The sequence below is a fragment of the Falco punctatus genome, assembly GCF_963210335.1.
Source record: "Falco punctatus genome assembly, chromosome: 9".
Lineage (NCBI taxonomy): Eukaryota > Metazoa > Chordata > Aves > Falconiformes > Falconidae > Falco > Falco punctatus.
In genome coordinates, this window is record NC_137589.1 from 43,207,948 (window position 1) to 43,219,993 (window position 12,046).

The 12,046-nt window shown below is 37.5% G+C and overlaps 1 protein-coding gene across 4 annotated transcripts in view; it reads right to left on the minus strand.

The window, feature by feature from the left end:
* Nucleotides 1-1,636: 1,636 nt before the first annotated feature.
* The window catches only part of LHX2 (LIM homeobox 2), a 37,413-nt gene continuing 27,003 nt past the window's right edge, over nucleotides 1,637-12,046 (minus strand). For 3 of the 4 annotated variants that reach the window (XM_080402506.1, XM_080402504.1, XM_080402503.1), the window contains 2 exons: nucleotides 9,849-10,054; nucleotides 1,637-2,435 (listed from right to left, as the gene is read on the minus strand). In XM_080402506.1, coding sequence (XP_080258632.1) covers nucleotides 2,148-2,435; nucleotides 9,849-10,054 — 494 coding nt within the window. In that variant the 3' untranslated portion in view covers nucleotides 1,637-2,147. Of the gene's footprint in view, nucleotides 2,436-9,257; nucleotides 9,316-9,848; nucleotides 10,055-12,046 lie in introns of all 4 variants that reach the window. The other variant, XM_080402505.1, reaches the window with a different exon arrangement.

Here is a 12,046-nt window from a genome sequence, read left to right on the forward strand (position 1 = left end):
ACCAACATTGCCTTTTAAATCAAGAAAAGATCCAGCTAAGCATGTAAAAACAAAAAATAAAATCTCCAAGGTAATTGACAATGAACAAAACATTACATACAGCAGAATCTCTGTGTCCGAGTATCTTTGAAAGGCAGATATGTACTCTTTTACAGTGCACTAACCAGCACAATTTCTTTATTAGACATGTATTTTATAAAGAAAAATGTCTTGGCCAAACCTGTAGCAGTTATTAATTCAACCCAAATTATCTTTTTAAATGTTTCATCATTATGCATAAACTTAGTTAGCTATGCTAGCCTATTGTTTTTAGTGACCAGAATGTAATCCCTTCCCCAGATCTTAGCTAGTTAGGACTTTTTTAGGACTCTCTGGCTTTTCAGATAACTCACCTGTGGGTTTTTTTAAGCTGAAGTGTAAAAAAGGTTAATAAATGACCTAATTATGTCAGCATTTCTAACCCACAGTTCTCATGCTCCGAGATCTGTCACTGATCTCAATAGGAATTTGGCTTGTACAAGAATGGCAAATTTCATCTGAGAAAGCCGAATAAATATAGCACTTTTAAACCCAAAACATAGTTACCAAAGTGTCTGGCCTACTAAATAATCTTCAATGCACTGAAAGGGCAAAGAACATGAATCTTGGCACTTATCTTGCTGCTTATTTGGAATAATCTTTTAGCGATTTTGATCCATGGGAATGACGGATTAGTTTTCGAGCGCTAGCCACACAGAACCTAACATTTGACTGAAATAAACTGATTGTAACAGGGTTGAAAAGGAACAACCATATGCATGTTATGTACCACTCAAAATCTATAAAACTACTGGGCAAACAGCATAGTGTATACTCGTTCCTATACATATTTAAACTTTGTTGAGGTATTTCTTTAATTACGGAAAAGCATCTTTAAAAACAATAGGGAAAAAAAACCCTCAAAATATGAGTTATATTCTGCACAGATTTTGTGGGGAGAAGGAATGAAATTGTATTGAAAAGTCCATATTCATTAAAGGAATAACCACTTTGCTTAGTATTGATAGTATCATATTCTTCCTTGGCTTTTTATTCCTTCAAAGCATTACAAAAAATGTAAGGCTGTGACTTTATAAAACATAATTTTGCCTCGATTTTGCCCACCAGTGTTGTAAAATAACCTGAAATACTTCTGCCTTTTTCCTAGGGAAAACATTGCTCAGTGTCCACCTCTGTAACGGACTGACTGATTGTGGCCACACAGCTGTCGGATACCCCGTTTGCCTCCTCCATGAAATGGAACAAGCTTCCTCTTGCACAATAGCAAGATTGTTTTCATAAATGCTAGCTGAAGTCAAGTTTCTTTCATGCAACAAAATTAAGCATAGTTTTTCTGTTTGAATTTTAACATTATCTGATAGCTTCTACCTGCAACTAACAGTTATTTATTTCTCTACAATGAAGATACCTAGACTGTTGTACACACTGGATTTCTCACCCATACATACTTCAGGAACAGGAGGAATGCATACATCATATTTAGAGTTTATCCTAGGCAGATACTGTGTTTGCAGTGCAGTTTTCTAATCCTTTTAAATACAATCAGCCTACCTTGACTGTGACACTAATGTTAAATGTAACTGCAGCCATTACCAAGTAGTTTCCATAAGTGGTTTTATTACTGGTTAGATTTTACAAATTCTGGTATTCAAACAGACTTCGACCTTAAAATTCTAAAACAACAAAGCAACCGATGAAAGGCTTAGGACTATTCAAAGTAACAAACTCTTAACATTTTTGCCCTGGTCATAAATATACAGAGAGAAAAAGAGAGAAGTGGACATGGAATCCAAAGAATGTAGATAAAACAGTATATAAGGCACATGGCAGTCTTTGAAAATACAGAAGCTTTAGCCAACTTAAATTAATTGCTGTTTCCCTTGCTCAGTCCACAAAACTGTACAGTTACACAAATGTTGTGTTGCAATAGATCTTCCAAGTTATTCTTCAGTCCATACTCCGTAATACCAGAACACTACTTTTCCTTCTGTTTTTTTAGGAGACATCCTAATTGTGGTTAGTCAGTTGCTCAAAGCCTCTATTAAAATACACTTGGAATTTCAGCTAAGAATAATTTCTTTTTTAAAGAAATTATTAAGAAAGAGTCATCAGAAAAGATTTGTAAGAGTTGTCTGTGAAGGACTTCGAGATTCATGAACCTCAAGACTTCCGGGCACTGATGTCAAGACAGATGTCACAGTAGGCATAGTAGGATTAGTCAAGTCCGTTAAGGTAGTAGGAGTGCTGGATGGACTCATGGAAGCATTGGATATTTCTGAGGCAGGACCTGATGGGGTCCCTGCTTGGAGTGTTGAGTCTGAAGTCTTATCCACCCCTGTGTTTTCTTGACGTAAGAGGTTCCGTCTGAATTTGGCTCGAGCATTTTGAAACCAAACCTGAAATAGTTTAATATAACAGGGTAGCATTTAAAGAGCTGCAGTGTTTAGAAAAGCAAAAGCATACTCACAAATTCACCAATGCTTGAATTGGGGAAGATGTTTTTACTGGTAACATGTTAGAAAAGTAGCCCCGGTCATGTGAAGTGTCCTCTGCATGCCTGTTAAGCTTTCCTCTTTCCCTCTTCTGCAATCCTGTATAAACAGTCTGCCTGGGACAGGAGTGGACTAAGGATGGAGGAGGGGAGTCCTTCCATTCAGGCTATGTATAAAGATGCTTAGAAATTTGGCAGCCTGCATGAATCCTCGATTGCCCTCAACCCCAGAAGTATTTGTCTGGATGGGGCAGACATCAAGCATCTGAAGAATATAAAATAATGAGTTTCGGCACCCTTGTATCTCAAGTCTATCTCCCATCGTAAGCAGCTGGTGACCCAGACCACAGCACCTGCCCTTCTGCAGGCCCTGAGAGCTCTCCCAGGAACTTCCCGATGTCTCATTGTCTGCATTGGTCTCACTTTTCTAAAAGGAATGCCCCTCTTTCTTACTCATCTCTTACTCCTCTTTCTCAAACACTTTAGCTCCCTTCACCTATGCCAGTCTCCTTTTTCAAATGTTTTCAGTACTGGAATGATGTTGGGAAAAGAATCTTGAGTGGTATTAAAGACCCACATTGCATTGAAAACTGTCATTTCAGTAGAAATTGTATCCACATACAGAAATTTTCCCAAGATTGTTACTTCTTGTATTATTTGATTATTATTTATGAGTGAAGGACAAAAGCAAGACTTCATCTTTCTCAGTTAAATTTCAGTATTTACGTCCAAGTTAATAATGGTTTCCACTGACTGCAGGATTTGTTTAAAGATAAAGTATTTTTCTGACCTATATGAGAATAGATAAAATAAAATGTATTTGTGAAACTTGCATGAAACCCAGGTACAGCATATTAATTCAACCGAATTTGAAAACGTCATTAAATACCCTATGTTCAGCCTATATATCTGTTGATACCAGGTAACTTTACTACTACAAACTAGGTGAAATTTCACTATGCTTATTTATCAGAAGGCCTGTCATTGTTACATCCTTTACAATGGACTCAATCTTGATCCTACTGTCCTCATGTTGACCTGCTATAAGGAATAGGACTGAGTCTTTCCATTCCAGATGCAATGAGCCTCATCATCTCTGTATCTGTCGGAGAAAGGAAACGAGTGAGTGAAAGGATCTGCATAGCCCTACAATACCTCCACCAGATCTCTCCTTTGTGGCCTGTGCAGAGAAACTGGGTGCACGGAACTCACGAGGCCACACCGACCCATACGGAAGTGCTGACCTCTAACTCCAAAGCAGCATGGCCCCACCATAGCATCCGCTTTAAGCCAGGCCGCTAACCAGGAGCGATGCGTAACGCAAGCAGTCCTGTGAGGTGTTCTGTGGGCACCTCAGCTTCCAGCCGCAGCTAGGACTGACGAACATGTCTCAGCTGGTTTTCCTCTAACTGGGTTTCTTCTCATCTATAGATGCTCCAGCCCAAAATTCCTCCTATTGAGCCCTCTTTCTTTATCTCTGGAAAGCTTTCTCGGCCAACCGAGGGTCTCCAAGGTGCACATCCTCTCTCTCAGACTCTCTCCAGAGAATGCCACAAGGAAATAACCCTCAGGTTCAAATTCCAGCAGTGGCTGTAGGAGCTGCATTCGTGGGCCATGCATACATGGCCATCCCTACAGGTCCTTGTTTCTGAAAGCTTAGAGTTTTAAAACAGTTTATGTTGGCATTCCCTTTGTTAAAACACTTAGTTTAAAGGCTATTTTTCACTTTCATATATGGCAGGAAAACAAAAATCTTCTCCTAAACTAGCACGGGTAAAAATATACTCAAGATTTGATAACACAGTCCATTATAGTGGTAAACCCGTTAAAGACCAGCACTGTAGTCAAAATGGGGCAAACCTAAGTGTGATATTTTTGCCTGACACGTTCACAACCAGAGTCCTCTCCTGTGACTCTTCATTCAGAGCCACGCAAGGCAGGAGGCACAGAAGTGTGCGCAGCATTCTGAGCAAGGCGAGGAGCCTCGTGTGCAGGGGATGCAAGTGAAGCGAATCCGTTTGTTCTGGTCACTCAAGCCGCAAAGTCTCAATCGCTAACTAGTTAGGAATGGTGAAAAGCAGCAATTTGAACATTTATGTGATTTTTTTACCTTTCAGGAAGAGATAATTTATATTTGTCCCACAAAGTAATTTGGGGTTGGTTTTTTTTAATGTACCTTCTAGCAATTGTAAAAAGGATAATACATATGAAGGTGAAATAGAAGTTTAGACACTGCCACTGTTGATATGCACATATACCATAGTTATGGAAACAGAACAGGCAAAACCACTAGTCCAGTTGCATATACACATATTTCTGTGTAACTTCATACTTATGTTCATTAAAAATACCCATATTTATATATGCAGTAGTCCCAAATGTAAGTAACATTTCCATTCCTAGTCACAAAACAATTTTCTTGTTTGAAGTGTATAAAACCGTAGAAGCCATCATAACTATTTTGTTTATTTACATTGTTCCTAAACATCCAACTGCTCCTTAACCTTAACAGGGCGAGAGACTCTATGGTATTTTTTCTGTTTGTGATTTGAAACACGTAGTGTGTAAAGAAAAGTGAGCAAAAATACTGATGTTTATGTATTCCCCTTTATCCTCTATTACATATGAAAACCTGTGCTCAGATGCCCTTACCAATGGCCATTCATGCTGCTTTCAGGAGCGGCACTTGTAACATGGCTCATTCTCTCCTTAATAGTGGTAATTCATGCTAGACAGAAAATACTACATAATCTAGTACATAATATTAAAAAATAGAGACTATATGACTACTTTCACTTTCTTCCTCACTGAGGTATTGTCAAGGTTAATCAGCTAATGGTTATAAAGCTCTTTAACATTGTCCAATAATAAATATTCATACTATTACTGAAAAGACATCTACATATGTGTTCACTGAAATTCTGAAAAAAACTTGTCTTATGATAGAAAGGGATAACAAAATCATCGCGATGGTGATATTCTGGTATGTGATTAAGATATGACAGTACTCAGCAAAGATTTCACGTTGAAGAGTAATTAAAGAATTAAAACTATTCTTTTCTGAACTGTAGGAATGTAGGCCTGCTTCTCTACTGCCCTGTGTCATTACTCAGAGCTGTGCAAAGTAGCGTGTAAGAGCTGGCAAGTTGGAGCTGCCCATGCAGAATGGCAGCGCTGTGTGCTCACATCGGCAATTCAGGCCCTGCACCTGTAGTGGTACTACAGCAAAGTAAAGAAATAATAACCTAAACATATGTAACTGAAAGAATTGTTCCAGAAGGACCTATCTCACATCAATTACACAATTAGGAATCTGGTCTTCAGTACTAAGGAATAAACAAAATCATTGGTAAGTATTTAGTGTTTTTCTGTCCAACTCTATCATTATAAGGCTGAGCTGTTTCAAATCAAAGGGGAAAATACGGACCAAAACTTACACTGAAAAATAAAAGCAGCTGTGAGACCTACCACTGATGCTACCACATCCTGGTTAGCGGGGCTGTATACCTGTAGCTGGGCAACTCTGCAGCTAGGCAAGAGTAATATTTACTGCAGTTAAAATATTATACTACCTCTTCAGTGTTCTGTGCAGCTAACTCTTTATGCCCATTAAGTAAAAGAAGAATAAAATAACATCTCCCTTAGGTAGGGAAGTATTGAAAATAAATATGCTAAGTATTGCAAAGGATTTGGATAGTGCAGTGAATGGGATAATCTAATCACTTTAGAAAACTTTATTTTCTTGTTTGTAGCACGTCTGTTGTTGCAACTGTTATATATTAGTTGTATGAATAGCTTCTGCTAGAAACAGATTTTTAAACACAATTTTGCTCATCCACACAGCTACCTGGAGACTGAATTTTATTAACTAGTAAGTGGAGAAACAAATAAAGGATGTTGCACCACAAAGCAAACTACGTTCACTCATTGCACACACACTTTGATTACTCTGTTGTAATTAGTAAACACACAGTTAAAGGGAAACTATGGGGTATTTTATGAATGGAGGCTTGGTAAAGAGTCTGCAGGATGCTAGCCTAAAGGAAACCTACACCAAAAGGTAGCACAGGGTACCCATGTGTGATTGTGAAAATTTTCATGCTTGTTGACTACTGGAAGCTGAAATACAAAAGTCCAAATGAATGCAGTAATCTTTGTAGGGTTTTCATAGCAACTTTTACTGGGGAGTGATTCAAGAAAGAATAAGCAGTGTACAAGACACCCACTGAAAAATAACACTCTGTGTTCCTAACCTGCTTTTGCCATGGAAAATCATATTCCAGACTCCTGGGGAGAGAAGAGGTACATACCCATAGCTAGGAAACTGCATCTTCTTAGGGCTATCTACTTCCACCTTCCCTATCTAAACTCACAAAAAGAAAGATCCATTCCCAAAAGAGGCATATTTATGCCAGTTAGCTCACATTTAGCTGGTCACTTCAATTATGAATGATAGCTTACAGTAACGGGCTTGTGTTCCCCAGCTGCTGTACAAGAGGTATATGAATTGAATCACAAATATAAAGCTAAATTGGAATGAAAATAAATAAAATAGGGGTTAAAAATATAAATATGCTTACTGTGATTCTAATGTGGCTACTTACAGAAAATAGTTTGCATTACAAAGCCACTGAAGGGAATGTCATTTATGAAGCAGTATGTTACATTCCCATGACATTCCATTTCCGAACATGGATAGCTGATGGCTAATTGTATATAAAGCAAAGACAGAAGTCAGGTCTTCCGAATCCGTTATCACAGATCGATAAGAGTATGGTCAAATTCTCTGCTCATTGACAAAGTACCCTCGTAATGTGGTATGTAGGACTGTCTATATAGTAAAGGCACTACAGCTGTTTCCTAAATCACTAGGAACTCTACCACATGTGTTTAGGAAGTACACTGGTTTCAGAACAAGAGACCCTGTTTCTCTTGATCTGCTGCCTTGCGTTTTCTATTCAAATATATTCTGCTAATGATAAACAAAGAGCCATGATCCTTCATCAGCTGAACTGAGATCTGAACATACAGAAAATACAACAGCTTACAAACACGCCTAGTAACAACATAGGGGATGTGGAAGATTTCTTGCTACTGGCAAGTGTGCATGCACATCTGGGAGTCCATGTACCTTCAGTATGTAAGACAGGCTAATACTAATGGTGCTTGTTTAGATCAATAGTGTCAGTGAATTATTTCGTGTTCAGTAAGTGACACAGACAGAATGCCAACCTTTCTGACTCAAAAGAATTAACAAGTGACACTGTATCAGTAACCAACATCATGAAAAGTTATCCCCAGCAAAGAGCAACCCTGAAACTCACACAGGTGAACTTCAGTGTTTGAAAAATTGCCTCTCACAGGTTAAAGATAAACCAGCTGGGCACAAAGGTTCTAAAATCGAAAAAACAAGTTTGTTTTCTCCTGGCCCAAATTAAGTTTCAAACAAAAAGTCCAAGAGTATGGAGTACAGGGTGCTCATAGCAGGCTGGAAAACTCAGGCAATACGAGACAAAGTATCACTCTGAGTCGTTTTCTTGAACTGCCTCCAACCGCATCTTCCTCTGTGTGCAATCCTCACCAACTATTACCTTCCACCACTCCTCAGCTAAAGGAGCCCAGACATAAAGGACTATTTAACTGTGAAAGTAAAAGAAGTGAAACATAAATCACCAAAACAATAACAAAAGTTTAGTGGAATTGTAAGGGTCTGCCACAACGAAGTGGAAGCACTAAGCACCATAAAACTGCAAGATGTGATATGTTTAGGGTGGAAACAGAAGCAATGAAGAAACAGAAAGAGGAACTGAAGTTTAATGGAGACACAGAGTCCAATTTGGGAGAAAAGGAAATACATTCTGAAAAGGCAGGAAGAAACAAAGACAGTAACTTGGAAAAAAGATGGAAGGAAAGACCCATTAGGTGAAAGAAGAGAGAGATGGAAGTCAGGTTGGTGTGGACTGAGGAGAGAGAACTGAAAGATGATCAAAAAGACACTTTCTAGATACTGATCTCATTTCTTCATGCACTATGTGAAATTTCTCAGATAATTCAGGTGTGAGTGCACTGTAATGGACAGAATTACTGGAGTGTCTAAACTCTGAGGATAAAATAAAGACATGTCAAAACAAGGATAGATGAATGCAGTGAATTATTTTGCCCATGTGCATGGATAAAGGAAAGCTGCTATCAGAGACACTACGCCAAGTGTTAGGATGTGCACTAGTTGTATTGGAGGAATCTGTTCCACCACCAAAAATCAACCTCATAAAACAAAAACAAAAAAAAAATCCAGCTATGGAGAACGTAGCCAAGAGTAGTAATTACGTACGGTTTTTCATTAGTAGTTTTTATGGGGAAGCCTACAAAACCTTTATTCCTTCTTTAGGTATTAACACTGCAAGGTCCAGAGTCTCTCCAGTGAATTCAGTTTTTCTCAATATTTTTTGTCTGCTGCCCTCCACTCGCCTATGAATTTGTGAGAACTGTCCACAATGTTTTCTCAGGAGTCTGTCTCTAAGCCCTACCTGTCTCTATGAAGCTCAAAAAGCATTTTTCTACAATGAAGACCCATTTAAAAATTTCAGCAATAGAACCTGGAATGCCATGGCTCCTATATGTCCAAACTGATCTCTAGGGATAGCTATTTGGATAAGCGCCCATTAAAAATGACTTCTTGAATCAGAACTATAAATTCAAATAGAGCTGAATCAACTAATATTCTCACCTTTGCTTTCCATAATAGTTCGAACGGAGTGTATATCCGTGAAGCAAGAAAAATCCAGCTTTCAGAGAAAAAGTACTTTTAAAATGCAGTCTCCTTTCATTCTGTTACTAAACTATGAATAAAAAATTAATCTTTGAAAAATTAAATTTAAGTCCACTTCAATTATGAAAGAAAAGATATCCTCCTTGTCCTGATAAAACAAATTCAAAGTGCTAATTAATTTCTTATAAAGGTAAACATTCACAGTAATTTCTAAATTAAGAGCTCTCTGTTTACAGTGAACGCACTAACTAAAATAATTCACTTTTTCTTACAGCAGATTAGAAGGTAAAACATGCACCAGAATTAACTAACTACAGGAAAACAAGCAGGGCCCTAAACCTTCACAACTGTCATTAAAATTAAAACCCAAGTGATCTGCTTTTGGGACACTGAAATGAAATAACTTTTCTTATACTTTCTAGGATTTAACTGGTCTCACAGAAGGTAAGAACAATTAAGAAAAGCTGGAAAATCAGCAAAATCCATGGCATTCTAAATGTAAAATTGGTATTTTGTTTACTTTTCAAGGCAAAAGACTGTTCTTCTTACCTGAAGAACTCTTTTGGTCAGGCCGGTTTTCTGAGCTAGCTGTTTCAAGTCCTTGGCATCGGGATTGTGGTTAATAGCAAAGTATGACTTCATTGTCCGCAACTGGTGGTGTTTGAATGATGTCCTCATACGCTTTGTTTTCTGATTGCTGGGGTATTGCTGGTCTCTATCCAGGTGGTCACCATCGTTTTCATTGCAACTTAAAGCTTGAGGCAACAAGAGGAAAAGGAGTGTAAATCTATGGCTCTGTGACCAACACTGTTTGCAGTTCATCTGAGTGCAGCAATTAAAATAACATACCATGGCATGTATTGTACTGGTACAAATCCTACTTGCCTTCCCCTCCATTTCTGCATCTTCTATTTTCCCCTTACAATAACCAGCCTGCAAGGACCCTCACCTGCCTCTTTATGGCTTTTAAAATGTCAGGTCTGCTTCCTTTTTTCTTCCCTCCATCTCCACACAGCCTTTCCTCCACTTTCTGCTTGTAGGACAGTAGCTGTCCTCAACTCTGTAAAGTGTTTTAATGTACTTTGTATCACTATAAATTGCGTTGTAATGTACAAAGAGAGCTACACAATACAGTCCACTTAAATCTCGATGGAACAGACCAGTTAAAATTATAATTATTTCCTCCATCAAACTAAACCCTGTAGAGTACAAGAGAGACCATTAAATGAAACACTATAAAAGAAATAAAGTTTGTGGGTACCAGACAGAAAATTATGACTATAATTTGACTAGCTAAAGAAATAAAGCTGTTAATACTGTCCGTCGCTGACATGCCAAACAAAAAGTATCTTTTAAATTATTTTTATGTTTGTATTTCCTTTTTTTAAAAAAAAGTATTTGCAAATACTAGCTTGAATGATCATTTCTATTATATCCTTTTGAAATCACTGAATGACACTGATTGATACATTTGCATAAATCAACTGTAAAGCCTGTAAAGGAGGTCTATGAACAAGCAACATTATAATAATTATCAAGGAGTATTAAAAGTTGAATGCCAAGGAAAATAATCTCATAGACCAAAAGCAGTCTTTCATTTATTTGTGCATACAGTAGACCATACAAAAACTCTTAAAGTAACATTAAGGACTGAGCTTAAATCCACTAAAAAACACAAGGATATCACTGAAAATTAGCTCTGAAAAACTGTCATTAGTTGCTTTTTCTGTTCCAATACCTACAACTCCCTTTTCATTTCCTGTAAGTTTTGTGTTAAAAGTAATGAAAAAATCACTACTATCTCTGTTCTATGTTGCATGTAAAAATGTGAAAAAAAATCTATTTAAAAACGTGAATTATTGGTGAATTTCTTAAACACATAACCAGATTTGTTTTCAATTACCCATTATTGCTGGTTCATTACAACTGAGTACATCTCGTAGACATGTCTTTATAGTCTTACTTTAAATTCATGCTATCAATCAGAGGGTTTCAGCCCTAATGAAAACATACAAATACTGAAAGGCACACATTAAAAAAAAGTTTTAAAAAATATACACAAATTGCATGCACTCATAAGTAAAAATGCATACAGATTCTATAAACAGCAGTTTTGCAGCATGTACAGTAGCTGCTTTGCAAACTTCAGCTTTTCAAAGCCTTCCAAAAAGATATGGCACAATCTAGAGCAAGGCCTGCAAAAATTGAGCTTGAAGACCAAAAAGGATGTTTGTTTAATAGATGTGTAGAAAGTGTCCAAAGCCTCAATCTTTTCTGTGTGTTTCTGTACTCCTATAATTTAAAAAGCAGCTTAAAAAAACCTATGCTGTACATATAAATGTGTGTGCGTGTGTGCATGCATGTGCGTACATTTGTATAAATCCTTTCCAGACCTAAGGACCTTGTGCCAAATTCTAGCAACAAGAAGCACTTCTGCTTGTTTTCCTGCAGCATGGAAAGACTAGAAGCACCTGAATTTAAAACACTTAAAAGCAGATAGTAAAAATGCAGTATTAATGGAGCTGGATGGAATGTAGCAAAACCTTTTTGAGTTCAAGAACGGAGATGTAGTTGCCAAACTGGGGTCATCCCATGTGCTCCAGTCTCCTTCATAGCTACAATTCCTGATGTAAAGAATACTGAGATAAGTAACTGAAATTATATTGCTCATAACAAATTCTATTATGGAAATGTAAAACCAAGCAGTGCTTGGTTTTAAGCTGTACTCACAGAATTTTAGATATTAG